General features: G+C 41.2%; 2 protein-coding genes across 5 annotated transcripts in view; both read left to right on the top strand.

Annotated features, from left to right (window-relative positions):
- Positions 1-2086, top strand: LOC120367857 (large ribosomal subunit protein eL39-like). Its single transcript, XM_074406189.1, has one exon. The coding sequence runs from the start codon at positions 1931-1933 to the stop codon at positions 2084-2086; it is 156 nt and encodes a 51-aa protein (XP_074262290.1). The 5' UTR covers positions 1-1930.
- CFAP61 (cilia and flagella associated protein 61) overlaps positions 1-15259 on the top strand; it is a 294842-nt gene that overhangs the window by 16567 nt on the left and 263016 nt on the right. For 3 of the 4 annotated variants that reach the window (XM_010343722.3, XM_074406186.1, XM_074406187.1), the window contains exons 4-6: positions 3417-3493; positions 4303-4370; positions 4605-4731. In XM_010343722.3, the coding sequence (XP_010342024.3) occupies positions 3417-3493; positions 4303-4370; positions 4605-4731 (272 nt within the window). Of the gene's footprint in view, positions 1-2458; positions 2531-3416; positions 3494-4302; positions 4371-4604; positions 4732-15259 lie in introns of those variants that run through there. The other variant, XM_074406188.1, reaches the window with a different exon arrangement.

Here is a 15259-nt window from a genome sequence, read left to right as displayed (position 1 = left end):
AATCACATCCAGTGCTTATTAGAACATGCTGAAACTTGAGGAGAAGTCCTGTGTTTGTAGTTATGTCCTTCCACATTTCGGACTGAGCAGTGTATGACATCATGACAGTTAAAAGTGAAGCGAGCTGGTGGGGAGGATTGGAGGGCTGAGAGTAGTGCCGGCAGGGATAGGAAAGGGCAGGGAGTAGCCAAGTCTGCAGCCGCTGGCAAGGCCCAGATTATGCTCCACTAATGAGGGCAGGGGAGGAATTAGTGGAAGTGTCAGACGTGTACTTTCAGGTCTCATGTTGTTCTCCAGGCGTCAGTGTCCAAGGTTGTTGAGATGTTAGGAGAACACCTGCCATCAACACACTTACACTTGTAATAATGACAGCAAAGCCTCCGACTTCTGTCACACTCTATAATTTTCAAAGTGCCCTCATGGACCTTGGCTCATTTGATGTGTTCTAGCTGCCGGCACATGACAACCTGTTGGCCAGCAGACACTAGGTTAGTGGTTCCCAGGAGTCTGGCCTGGGCACCTGATGCCAAGTCTGAGCTTTCCCTGCATGTAGCTTGCCAGAGCCAGGCCAGAGGCAGGCCTCGGTTTTTGTGGAGTGCCAGAGGCTGCAACTCTGGGCAGCACCGTGGCCTTGTGGTGGAACTCTGCAGCATGTCCCCAGAGCCCTGATGTCAGAAGAAAAGGGAATGCTAATTGAGTGTGTGAGTGAATTCACCCCTCGTGCATGTGTGTGAGCGTGCACACATACACGCACACCTAAGCAAATTATTCAGCATTAATTTCGTGAGATGATACCTTCTGCTCATCTTTTGTGCTCCCTCCTGACCCTGCCACCCTGTATACCCAAGGACCATTATCAGAAAAATTATCCCAAACTTGGAAATAGACCAGACAGATTATTTCAGTCCAGTGCTGGCACCTTTGATTGACTAGCCTGTTTTACTGTTCTCTAGGAATGACAATTAGCCTGTAGATTTTTGTCTATTAGGATGTAAAGAATTCCTGTCTGGAAAGAGCTAACCTCAAAGGTTATGGTTTATTGTCTTATAGGATTGACCTATTTGATATCTAATCCAACAATCTTATTCTCACCTTTTCCTAGTAAATCACTTGAAGTATCCAGCTCTTTAAGTGCAAATAATCGTTTTTCTCATCTTAACTGGTTGCCACATTAATTGATGAGTTGCAGTTGAATACACCTCGGATAGGTGTTTATTTTATATTTGCATAAGGGTTATGATTTTACCTTTCTGAAAATTATAAATTAATATTCTTATTCATAAACATGTTTTCCTTTTATTTCTTTGCAAGCTGTCTCCTATGACGGTATAGAGCTGGGCTGTCCAATGTGGTAGCCACCAGCCTTATGTAACTAATGAGCACTTGAAATGTAGCTAGTCTGAATGGAGGTGTTCTATAATTATAAAATATGCTGGATTTCAAATACTTAGTAGAAAAAAAGAGTGTAAAATATCTCACTAATAATTTTTATAACGATTACTTGTTAAAATGATACTAATTTGAATATATTAGATTAAATGTTAAATATTCAAAATCAATTCACCTGTTTATTCTTTTTAAATGTATCTCCTAGAAAATTTGAAATGACACTCGTGGCTTGCATCACTTTTCTGTTTGATGTCACCAGTGTAGAGCCTTAAGGCTTAACGTATTACCTATCCCAGGGGTATTTGTAGCTGAAGTAATGGTTTTTATCTTAACGCTAAAATAAATCTTGAATTGTAATATTTCTGATGGAAGAGAGAATTTGAGACACAAATCAAGCAAGTAATAAGCCATGTGCTCCTAAGGCTAGTCCTACTCAGCATGTAAGACAGATGTTGAGTGAGATTATTGTGGGTTTAATGAGTGAATAGCTCTCTCTTCCTTTCTCCGCCATCGTGGTGTGTGCTTTACTCCGTTTCTTGTCATGTCTTCTCACAAGACTTTCAGGATTAAGCGAGTCCTGGCCAAGAAACAGAAGCAAAATCGTCCCATTCCCCAGTGGATTTGGATGAAAACTGGTAATAAAATCAGGTACAACTCCAGAAGGAGACATTGGAGAAGAACCAAGCTGGGTCTGTAAGAAATTACACGTGCGATGGCACACACATTTATGCTGTCTGAAGGTCACAATCGTGTTACCAAATCAAGCTGAAAAATGTCACTGCTATCTGGAGAAGTTTGAACAGTGTCCTCTCTGGATCTGTTATGAAGGCATGAGTTAGTACAACCTACAGTGCTTCCATTCTTCATGTTAAAAAAAAAAAAAGGCGGCTTTGGTTGCCTGGGTTCAGTAATAAATACGTGAGACCTTTCACTTCTAAAAAAACATAATGAGTGAATACATAGCAAGTGCTTAAAATCATGTTGTCATCATAGTTATCTGGACTTTTGGTGTTTGTGTTGTTTGCCTTTTGGGAGTTTTCAAGCTCATGAATCAAAACATGGTTTTCCTCTTGCCCTTTTAGGCAATGTAACAATTCTTTCCGAGTGCTTCTGAGTCACACACCATCCAACAGAAGTGGGGGTAAGGCACAGAGAAGTGTCTCTGCTCTCCCAAAGCTGTCCAGAATACTACTCAAAAAAACGAGAAACCTAGGCAGCACCCTGATGTGCTGATACAGGTGCCAGTAACACCCTCACCAGTCAAGCAGGCAACATCTGCCTATTTCCAGAATTTGATTTGTTTGTACGTACAGGGGTACCAAGCTGAGTGGACCAATGTGTGGATGTTTGAACTACTACTTACTATTTAGGCCACTTAAAATGTCTGCAGAAGGATGACACAAAGCTCTTATAAAACTTTGAAGATTTAACTGGAAATCCTGTTAGAATCTTGCTACTGTTGAGTTTTTAGCTCCCACGTTTTCTGGATCCCAAGAGTAATATTTGATTCTGACTCTGGGAATGTTGAACAAAACAAGCCAATGGATTCCGAATGTGGCATCTGCCTTCCATTTTTCAAATTCATAAGAGAATCTCTCCCTCCTGTCACATGAATAGAGCAGCAGCTGCTGACTCAAGAGCACCGGGAAAAGGGTGATTGTCTTTCACTTGGCATAGACACCCCTGAGGACAAGACTACTGAGTTAATAATCGATTTCACTCCCCTGCAGGCTCTTCCTTGCCCACAGATCATTCGTGAGGGCAGGAGGAAGGGCGGGCGCTCTGGACTCATTTACAGTCCCTGTTTTCTTGAATAATTCTGAGCTGGGAGGACAGAAGGTGGCAAACGGAGTCAGTGAGACAGCTGAAATGATGCCTGGGTGTCGCTTCACTTAGATGTCAAATATCCTCCCTAAATGCCAGGCCGCTCTGTGTCTGTGGCTGCCCCAAAACCCTCCTCCCACCCTGCTCTGACCTAGCCTGAATGCTGACTCCGCCTGTAATCCGTGTTCTCTTTTCTTCTGCAGCCTCTGAATACGTTGTTCATGCACCTCTTTGTGGCCGTGGATGAGTATTCTGTTGGCTGTTGCAAAGAGATTCTTCGGTGAGTGGATGGGGCCCTGCAGTGGTGAACATGAAAGAGACAGTGTGGGTAGTTTGAAATATTTTTTATAAGACATAAAATTCTTTGGGGTATTTAATTTGCTTGTAATTTGTGGCTGTACTAAAGTATTTACTTTGAGCAGTAGTGATAGTTCTGAAAGAAGGTAATTCCTTGAATCTGTTGTCCATTCTGCACACTGTTATCGTTTGAGGCAAACAGATAGTGCAGTAATGTAAAGAAATGGATTTGGGGTGAGGGGAGAAGGAGAAGAATTAAGTATCACAAGCTTGGACATTTCTAAAAACTGCTTTTCTTAATCTTATCTTAAGAAATGTTTATTAACATGGCAGACTTCAGAAGCATCCTGAATAATGGGATGCGTGGAAAATGACCAGCAGGGCCACTGAGTCATGGAAATGTGTCTCGGAGAGCCTCTGACAGCTTGCACAGACATTTGGGGGTGGTAGCCTCTGCTTTCAAGTCACTTTGTAATGTCACACCAGACTGTCCAGATGCCAGGTCAAAGGTTAATATTAGCAGAAATCTGGTGTGCCATGTGAATATGGTACCCTTTATTCTCTCTGCCTCCACGGGACAGATCGAAAAAGAGCCCTTTAGAACCCAAGGAAAAGTAGAGAAGAAAAAGAAATTGCCTTGAGGCTGTTCTTGCCATTGCCATGGGGAGCACAGGAGCCCATGTGGATTGAGGAACACGTCGCTTTCTTAGCCACAGCATTTGTCTTCATAAAGTGTCAGCTGATGGGATTGCTTTGTTATTAACACTGCCCCACCCTCTCTTTCCTTGCCAGAACTGTGTATAAGGCGGTACCGGAGCTGCACTTCATATTTCTCATCGTGCCGTCCTACATGAGCCTAGGTAAGGCCCGCCCAACCACCTCTGGCCCCCAGTAGCAAACACTGAAAATTCACTACCAGAATGGTGCTTTGGGGAATGAGAAATAAGAATGGTTTCCAGGTCTTCAATGTATTATGTACATATTTTATTAGAACAATTAAAGCATAATTTAGAATGGAAACTGCATTTTATTCTGACATCCCAAATTTATTTCTTGATCAAATTGGAACATGTTTCTTTATCTCTGTGATCTAGGCTCAACTCTCGTAACTGTTTTTGACCAAGTGGGGAACATTCCATGTCTGACATATGAGGAAGACTTCGCAGTGCATATATGCCACAGGCACAGCCACTACCCTCAGCTACATGTTCGCAAAGCCAGGTACAGTTGGAGCCATGCCTTGTATGACCTAAGCTTCACTGAGACGGTCACATTCCCAAGACTCTTTAAACTACCAATACTCAGTGACAGAGCTTAGGTCAAAAATTTTTACAATATCCATAAGCATTACTTCATTTGGGTATCTTTATAGTTCCCCTTGAGGACATAATTTGCAGGACTATCTGATGATACTCATTTGGTTCTATGTGGCTGTAACAGTATGCATTTACTACTCAGGGGTTTCTGAAAACACACAATCCTAGGTCCCACACCAGTAAGATAACTTTCAAATAAATCGAGCTTAAAAATGAACCTGCCTATTCAGTTTTCCAGGTGAAACCCACCTATTTTCTGACATTCAGTAAGTGAGGATGCTGTTGACTCCAAAGAGGAATTTTCCAAGGTGAAGGTCTCTACCGTCAGGTGCCCGAAGTCCAGCAGTCTTCGGGAGATGGCTGTGGCAGTGTTTTCCAAGGACGGCTGCCACACCACCGTCCACCCTGCAGCTCCTCTTTGATGTGACCTTGCCACTCCTCTCTTCAAGCCTTGGGAGCTGCATCCTCTCTTCCTGAAGCTGGGCAGGTTATGACTGCTTTGACCAGTAGACTGTGGCCAAAGGGATGCCCTGGGACTTGTGAGGCTGGGAAGCTTCTGCCTGGCTCTCTTGGGATGCTTGCTCTGGAGGAAGCCAGCCATATATATGTAAGAAGTCTGCAGAGGCCACATGTTCACATGGGGAGGGGTGGTTGACAGCCCAGCTGGGTTCCCACTGACAGTCAGCTTCCACTGCCTGCTGTGTAAACGAGCTATTGTGGACGCTTGGCTCAGGAGAGCCTCATATATCAACAGCACAGCCGATGTCTGATTGCAGCCACGTGAAAGACTCCAAGTGAGGATGCGTAGCCGAGCCCTGCCAGAGTTCTGCCTCACAAAACCATGAACAATATAGAATGCCTGTTTAGAAATAAGAGTGCATTATGAAATTGTCTCACATGGGTGGCTGCTTGGCTTATTCGTGAAGAATAAATTATATCTTTTTGGATCAGCCATTGCTGTGTTTGATGAATGCTGACTTTCTTTAGAAAAGTATTTTAAAAGTTTTTAAAACTTTATAAAAGTGAGAGCCTACGATTTACCAGGTGTGTGGCAGTAGTGTGGCATCGTTGTTAAAGGTTTGCAGTGCTGACATCAGATAGATCTGGATTCTGATCTTGGCTCTCCCTTTGTTAACTTACAAAAGGAATGTGACCTCTGCAGGGCTCCTTTCCCTCTGTCCGCGGGTGTAAGGTGGTGTCTGCAGCACTAGATTGTGATGATTGTGAGCTAATGATCGTCAAGCACTTAACACACTTCCTGTCACGTGGCATGTAAGGATCTAAGAAATACTAAGTATTATTATGACAAAGAGGCTTAGAGTTAAGTGGGGGGAGAGACTCGCCTTCAGTTAACTGTCATGTTGGTAGGTGAGAAGTGGGATGCACTGAGAGAAATGAAGACAGCTTCATTATAACCACCCCCTGACCCACTACAAAAAACCCTCTAAATGTCCATCCACCAGTAAATGTTGTTTACTCCTACAAGCTGTGGTACATTCATACAATGGATGCTACTCAGCAATTCAATGAAATGAACCGTTTACATCACAGTAACATGAATCAGTCTCAGGTTTATGTTGAGTGAAGGCAGACTTAGAAACAAAAAGTATATACAGTACTGCTGATTACACTTTTGTGATGTGCAAAATGAGTGAAAAGCATCCATAGAGATAGTAATTAGATACGGATAGAAACCAAGATCATGGAGATCATGACACAGGCTGGAATTCTAGCAGTGACAGGTCACCGAGATCCAGGTTGTTGGCAAAAAGTCAAACTCTGTAAAATGTTTGAAGAGATTTATTATGAGCCAAATACGAGTGACCAGTGCTTTGACACAGTCCCAGGAGGTCCTGAAAACATGCCCCAAGTGGTTGGGCTACACCTTGGTTTTATACATTTTGGGGAGACATAAGCCATGAATCAGTACATGTAAGATGTGCATTGGTTCAGTCTGGAAAGACAGTACAACTCAAAGCAGGGAAAGGCCTTCCAGGTCATAGGCGGATTCAACGATTTTCTGATTGGCTGTTGATTGAAAGGGTTTACCTAAAGACCTGGAGTCAATATGAGGGAGTGTCTGGGTTAAGACAGGGGTTGTGGAGACCAAGGTTCACAGATGAGGCCTCCAGGTAGCAGGCTTTAGAGGAAATAGATGGTAAATATTTTTTAGCAGACTTAAAAAGATATTTGACTCTTGGTTAATACTTTCTTGGATCAGGAAAGATGCCTGGAAAGGGAAGGGGATTCACCGCAGAATGTAGAATTTTCCTAGAAGAGACAGCTTTGCAGGACCATTTCAAAATATGTCAAAGAAATATATTTTGGGGTAAAATACTTCAGTTTATTTCAGTGCCTGCTGTCATGTTGGTGTCTTATTCCTATAGGGAGTCTGTTGTCTCATTCTTAAGATCTCTGTTTTCATGTTAATTCTGATCAGCTGTGCCTGAATTCGAAAGGGAAAAAGCATAATGAGGCATGACTGACCACCCATTCTGAACTGGTATTTCAGGTTTACGTTAGAATGCCCTTGGCTGAGAGGAGGAGTCCATTTAATTGATTTGGCAGGGGTTAGAATTTTATTTTTGGTTTACATGGTGGGGGAAAGGATCAGGCCAGGTGCATAGATATAGAGAGACACATTAGAGAGTAGCACTTGGTTACCAATTGGATGGAGGAGTTGAGGGATGAGAAGGAGTGAAGAGGGGATTTGGGGTTTTCAAGCTTAGGAGGAATGGTGGTTTCAGTAACTCAAAGTAGAAATAATAGATTTAAATGGATAGAAGGTTGGAAATAGAAATAGAGGGAGAAGCCAGGTTTGAGATACACATTTGTGAGTTGTCAGTTTGTCGGTAAATGGGGAGATCAAGAAAAGGATGGAGATTGTCTTGCTGAGGGGGAGATTGTACAGTGAAAAAGCACAGGACCAGGGCAGAACTTTGAAAGATGAAAAAGAACTATGAATAATAAGGAAGAAAACTAGAAGAGAGGGAAAGGGATATAGAAGAAATTAAGACTCATAAAGTGGCAAAAGATGTGGGGAAATGAAATTATTTGATTAAAAGACAAGCCATTAGAATTGGCAATTTAAAAAGGCACCACAGATAGGATGAATAAAACTGATATTTCCTGCCAACTGAACCAGAAAAAAGACATTTTCTTTTCTTTTTTTTTTTTTTTTTTTTTTTTTTGCCAATATCAGGAATGAAAGAGGTAGTATCATTACAGACCCTACAGGCATTAAAAGAGTAACATGGGGACATTACACATAATTCAGTGTCAATAAATCCAACAATTTAAATAAAAATGGGCCTTGAAAAACACAAATTACCAAAACTCATTTTAGAAAAAACAGAAAACTTGGAGGCTTCCATATCTATTAAAGAAAAATAAGGTGGACTTTGGGTGAGAGGGAGGGGGCCTCATGCCCAGACATTGACCTCTTCCCCACCCACAGCCTGATATACTTTTTCTCTTGTTTTCGTGACTCTGAACTCTGCATTCCTCAGGACCTGGTCTTCAGTTTTCTCTCAGTCTCATCCCTTTGGCTCCTCTGTGCCAACCTTGTCACTCAGTAACCAGTGCCCTACATCTGACCTCTTGGTTTGGAGTGTGGTCTTGCCCCTCTTGAAGGGCAGAGTTTAGCAGTGGAGGTCAAATTGCAGTGAGCAGAATAAATGGGAGGAAATAAAGGCAAAGGAATAGTCACTGCTTTTCTTTTTTTTTCCTTTTTGCTGTAGAAAGTCACTTCTCTTTAAAAGAAGTTTTGTGCTGAAGGGAAGCAGAGAGAGGGAGGCCAGAAACCTGCCTGCTGATGCTGAACATAATGCAAACAGTGTAACATGATCCCGTTTTTCCTATCCGTGTGGAGTATTTTATTTGCATTCTGAGAATGGGGCAGCATGTCTCTTAAGAAAGTCCAAGAAGCAGAGTAACTTCAGATACAGATTATCCGCCTAATTTAGTTTGAGAGAAGAAAATTCCTCATAGAAAATGATCTTTCTTTACTTTATTCTTCTTAATAGCTAAATAATCCTCTCTTCATAAAATGCTTTTTGATCATGATACGAATACTAACGCAAGCCAAAGGCAGTCTGAAGAAAAGTAATTTTGTGTGTGAAAAATGTAAGCCAAAGGCTGTCTGAAGAAAAGGAATTTTGCTAGTGAAATGACATTCTTTTTTTTTTTTTTTTTCTTTTTGAGACAGAGTCTTACTCTGTGACCAGGTGCCAGGCTGGAGTGCAGTGGTGCATCTCGGCTCACTGCAACCTCCGCCTCCCAGGTTCAAGTAATTCTCCTGCCTTAGCCTCCCGAGTAGCCAGGACTACAGGTGCGCGCCACCACGCCTAGCTAATTTTTGTATTTTTAGTAGAGACGAGGTTTCACCATGTTGGCCAGGATGGTCTTGATCTCTTGACCTCGTGATCCACCCGCCTTGGCCTCCCAAAGTGCTGAGATTACAGGCGTGAGCCACTGCGCCTGGCCGTGAAATGACATGTTTAATTAGTTCTCTCACGCCTTTCAAATTTTTATTCCTGATTTATGAAGTTTCTCTTGTTAGTGTCAGTGGAGGCAAAGAGACCCTCCTATCCTTCAGGAAATTATATTTTATAAAGTGATATTACCTTCAAAGCATTTACAGGTAGCCAGTTTTTAAATTATAAGAATCTCCATAAATTAATTGCATAGGATCTTAGTAGTAGTGTAACAGTTGTTACACTTTTATCTTCATTTTAAAATCTCTCATTTTTTTATGCCATTTACTAAGTTTTTGGGAGATGGGTTTATTTAATAAAATGAATTCCAGTCTCAAATCACAAAACTTAAAAGTAAAAATTATTATTTCATTTTTCTATGTATGTAACTACACACACATAAGTATAGTGGCATATGTACACTCTCTCTCTCTACATATGTGTGTGTGTGTGTGTGTGTGTATATATATATCTCCATGATTATATGTCCTGTTAATTGTACTTTTCACTTAATATAGCATCTTACCATCTATCATCTTTACAGATCAATTTTACTCTTTTCTGATGGCTGCCTCGTCCATGATGGCCTGACCATCGTGTAGCTCTAATATAATTCACTTACCTATTGCTTATTTATGGGAATTCAAGTTGTTTTCTCTAAAAAATTTACCACTTTTAAAATAAAAAATAATCCTATGGTAAACAGTATTGTACATATATTGTCTAGCACTCATATATAGTACTGTAGCGTAGGTATCTAGATGTGGAATTTGGGGTAAGAAATACCCAGATGTTTGCAAATACTAAGGTTGAAAAATAGATGCCACCAAATTATTCAACTTAAATAATATCATATCCATTTATATTCTGACCAATAGAGTGCTGTTTCCTTACATCTTCATCTCAATGCTGGGGGTTTTCAGTTGTTAAAACTGTTTCCAATCTGTTAGGCCAAAATAATTGCATTTGTCTAAATATGTGTGAATTTGAGGGCCACTTTACAGGTCCCATTTTAAATGAATAAAATGCTTGAAATTAAAGTAACTTCCAGTTAAGATTATCATCCCACTGGATACTAAACATGCGCCTACAAAGTAGACAATTCTAGACAATTTCAAAGGATTGGGCAGGGGATCGATAGAAGTTAGTTACAACTGACAGTGGCAAATTCCTTAAAGTATTTTCTTAACTTTTAGTCGAGATAGCTGATTTGTATCTTGGGAATTATCATTTTCTTGAGGTGTGTAGAGCTTAAATACTTTCAGCTTAGTTATTCAGCAAGGCATTATTATAATAGAAAACTTGTATATAAATCTAATACTGAAAATGACATTTATAGAAGCAGCCCATCCAAAAATTCCCTATTCCTTTCACTTTTTAATTAAGGTATTGTCTGTTAATGTACTCACTGACACCTACTTGTCACTCAGGATGCAGGGTGCAGGAGAAAAGGTGTGGGATGTGCTCAGCCCAGGGCCTGGCTCCCAGTAAGCATTTGGTAACAGATGCTTATGGTTTAGTCTCCCTTTCTCCCTCCTTTCCTTCCCCTTTTCCTTCTTTTCTTCCTTTCTTCTCTTGAAAACTTAAGTGCTGTGGGCTATAACCTTCAGTGGACAAGACTCACAAAACTTGAATAAAACGTGGATACCTGACCCTGAGGTCTTGCACATACAGCCCCTGATGGTATGCCCACAGAAAATCTGAAAGAATCAAAACACAAGAGGAATGGTAGCAAAGAGATAACAGGGGGTACTTTGCCGTGAGGAAGGGATTTTATAAGAAGATAAGTGGACAGTAGTGAATCCATGTGGAAACTGTGACAGTATGGCAGTTGGTGCCTTTGCCTGCAGAAGGTAGAGAGGCGTGGCACATTTTAGAAAGCCCTATATCCAGATGTTCAGATTAGAATTTTGGTACTTGCAGGCACAGAACTTCATGTGTCTGGAAAGCGCAGTTGTGTGAACTATCTCCCTCCTTAACAACGTTGGAAAAATGGAGACTTTTCAGAACGTTCATCGGGCGTGGCTGAGTGCCTCTTAGGCTGCCTCATTTCTTTAATTTCCCTCACTTGTGTTTTTTGACATCCGTTTCAACGATAGTTACTTGCACTGATAATTAATGGTGAAGAACACAATTCTTAAGACATCGAACCAGTGAAGGGTTTGGGGATATAATTATCCTTAGCCGTTTAGTCAGTGACACATTCAAAACCAGTGAATTAATGCTGTAATCCCCTGTCCCGTTTCTTTGATTTACCCATGTGGAAAATTATGCTGTAATCTGCCTGTCTCCTTAGACACTAATTAATGAAGTTGCTGTTCTGTACTTTTCATACTATCTGAAATAAAACATCGCTACTTCTGGGCATACCTTTAAAATCTACAGTGGGCTTAATCATCTGTGGTAGATTTGAGATGTTCTCAGATTTGGAAACTATTGGCATGCTCTTTCTGGGGGAAAACTTGTCTTTTTCAAGTCCTCCTGGGGGTGGGAGGACACTTGGCCAAGGAAAGGATTATGTGCTTTCAACCAATGTGGTGAACTAACCCAAGTTTCCTTAGTGGAGTATCGCTTTTTGTTCATAGCAATTGTTGATTAAATTGGCTCAACTTTGTTGCTTTTTAAAATAGATTAAAAATCAGTAATTATCAGAAAAATGCAAATTAAACCACAATGAGATACTACCTTACTCGTGCAAGAATGACCGTAATTTAAAAGTCAAAAAACAACAGATACTGGCATGGATTTGATGAAAATGAAGCACTTTTACACTGCTGGTGGGAATGTAAATTAGTTTAACCACTATGGAAAACAGTATGGAGATTCCTTAAGGAACTAAAAGTAGATCTGCCACTCAGTCCAGCAGTCTCACTACTGGGAACCCACCCAAAGGAAAATAAGTCATTATATGAAAAAGATACTTGCATACACATGTTTATAGCAGCACAATTTAGAATTGCAAGGATGTGGAACCAACCTAAATGCCCACCAACTGATGAGTGGATAAAGAAAATGTGGTATATATACACCATGGAATACTACTCAGCCATAAAAAGTATGGTGTGGAGGTGATAAAGCAATCTCAGGATCTACATGTCACCCAGAGACCCACCAGGATGCAAGGGAGAGTTCTGTGTGGTCTGGGCGTCGTGGTATTCCTAGCAAGCCCGGCTAACCGACTGGTGGAAGTGCTGAGGGAGTTTGTCCTTACTTCTCCCCACCTTCCTGGAAGCCAGTAAAAAGGAACAAAATGATGTCTTTGCAAGTTGGATGGAGCTGGAGGCCATTATTCTAAGTGAATTAACTTGGGAATGGAAAACCAAATATCGTATGTTCTCACTTGTAAGTGGGAGTTGGACTGTGGGGACTGGGGAGGGAGAGGTTGGGAAGGAGTGAGGAATAAAATCCAATATTGGGTACAGTGTGCACTGCTTAGGTGATGAGTGCATTATAATCTCAGAATTCACTTCTAAGAAACTCATCCATGTCACTAAAAACCACCTGTATTCCCAAAACTATTGAGATTTAAAAATAAAAAATAAAATAAAATAGATGGAAAAAAGACATTCTTTAAGATTTAAGATTGGTGGTTCCTAATTACAAACTTTTAACGCTTAAGGCAATGATTTTGATGAAGTATTTGATAGTCTCATATCTTGCTTTTTAAGAAATCCACCTAAGGTTGACTTCTGAGCAATTGCATGTAAATAAACATTGTGATATTTGGTATGACTCTCCTAAAGCATTCCAAAAGAAGCAGTCGAGCAATTACAGATGTTCACCAATGATTCATGAGTCCTGGTCAGTGACCCAGCAAGCAGACCTTGGTTAGCGATCCTGGTGGAGCCATACTATGCCGGACGGATGTTTACATCAGATGCACTTGGAAAAGCACATGAAAAATTTGAGCTTAAAACCCTTGATAATTTTTAGAATCATGACATTTCCCAAGGACTAGAAGCTAAATGACTCCAAAATCCATTTTGAAGTTCTGCACTGGAATACTGTATGGAGTTTTGATACTGTGTGGAGAAATGATAGATTTGATTTTCTTAAAGAAGACCACTAGAGGTCACAAGAGATCTTGGAAAGAAAAATGCTGCTTGGTTTTACATACATGAAGCAAAAGAAAAATCTAGGTGCCACTTAGGTTCTCCTACCCCACGTTGAGACAGTGTTCATGGTAAAAAGTTGGTTTAACTAGAACACACTGCATTTTAGAGCACTACCACTAAATTAGATTTTCTATGACTTTTATTCTTCATTGGTTTCTTAAAATACACACACAACACAGGTTCAAAGAAATATATTTATGGTATTTGAAGTGACAACAGAATTCCTTTTACAACTGTACATTTTAAAGTCCAGCTAGTGCAATACAAGTCCTCTCTGGATATGGAAAATACCATCAGACAGGAAAGTCCTCAGAATCCTGCCAGGATTGTGGATGCGGAGATGGCCTGCCGCTGCTGTCACTCCAGTCCTTAAGTGTGAACGTTCCATCTCTGCATTCACAGTGGTTTCTCTGCTGGCAGGGAAGCAAGGCACACCTCTCCACAGGTTTTCCTCTGGGACTGTATTCACGTAGCGCAGCAGCCAGGCCAATCTCAGGATCTGCGTGTCACCCGGAGACCCAGCAGGCTGTGAGGGAGAGTCCTGCGTGTTCTGGACATCGTGGTGCTCCTAGCAAGCCCAGCTAACCAACGGGTGGAAGTGCCGTGGGAGTTTGTCTTCACTTCTCCCCACCTTCCAGGAAGCCGGTGAGAGCTATCAGTTCATTTCTAGCTGTGGTTTTGGAAAACACCCATTCCCCAAGTAGGGTGTCCTGGAGAGGTGGCTGATTTTCTTAAGGTGTGGTTCAACTCCATTTCACCTGGCACAGTTTTCACAGTCTGATGGAAATCTGGGAGACTGATAAGTCTTGATGAGGTGGACCTTTTGTTTCATCCAAAGGAGTTAAAATATTGTATAATTGATGACATTAACAAGCACATTGCTGCCCCCCTCCAAGCCACATTCTGAATGGAAGATAAAAAGCAACTTTGTCCTTCACTCAGAGAATTGTGCTGTTTCCACAGCACTTTGTGTTGATCGATAAGCTTCGCATCGTTATCACCACTGGACCACTTTGTGGCATGTCAGCTCCAGGATACCTGGCACTGCGGTGCCAAATTCACAGTGGCTCTCCTTCCATCCTGACTCTGACAGGCGGTGCGCACTGCCTCAGAACACTCACGTTGAGACGTTTGACTACATGAGTTGTTTTCCATAGCTGGGGTGTTTTGTTTCTGTGGGACTGGACTTTGTCATGTGCCATTTGAGACTATGTGAGGCTGATGTCATACTTTATCATTAGCACTCGGGCTGATGCAAGATCATAAATTATCAATTACCCCAAGGAATGCATTTAGCAGAACAAGTTCCTCTTTATTCATTTTGGGGAAGGGCTTAAGAGAGAGCCTCTTCAGAGCTCCAAATTTTGACTGTTTTTCTATTTTCCCCAGCAGAATTCATGTTGAGGTATGATTATGGATAACTCTGTTAATGGGCTTCTGAGGTTCCTTTGCAGGCCTAGGGCTCGGGGTCTCTCGGAACCTTTATTCCTGGTGTTTATAGCTGTAGAGTAATATTTTTGTGTCCATTATATAAATAAAAGCCTATGGCACACAGTTGATGGTGTGTGATTGCTGTCTTCATTCACTTAAAATGATTGGGCTATTGAATTATTTTTCCATTATTTAAAATGCCTGTTAATAAATACTGATGCAACCTTTTATTTTTTGACAAAATGTTTGAAAATGGATTTGTTGACTACTCTCTCCTAGAATTTTTTACAAATTATTTTTAGCTGTTACCATCAAGGACTCTTTTTACAGAGAAAAGCCACCCACCTCCTATTAGCCATATCCTTTTGTCAGGTTAAGTGGGGACATGAGTTGTTCCTGGGAGGCAGCAGAG

Source organism: Saimiri boliviensis, chromosome 9, assembly GCF_048565385.1.
Source record: "Saimiri boliviensis isolate mSaiBol1 chromosome 9, mSaiBol1.pri, whole genome shotgun sequence".
NCBI lineage: Eukaryota > Metazoa > Chordata > Mammalia > Primates > Cebidae > Saimiri > Saimiri boliviensis.
The sequence above is the reverse complement of the archived record's forward strand: the minus strand, read 5'-3'. Positions and strand labels throughout refer to the sequence as shown.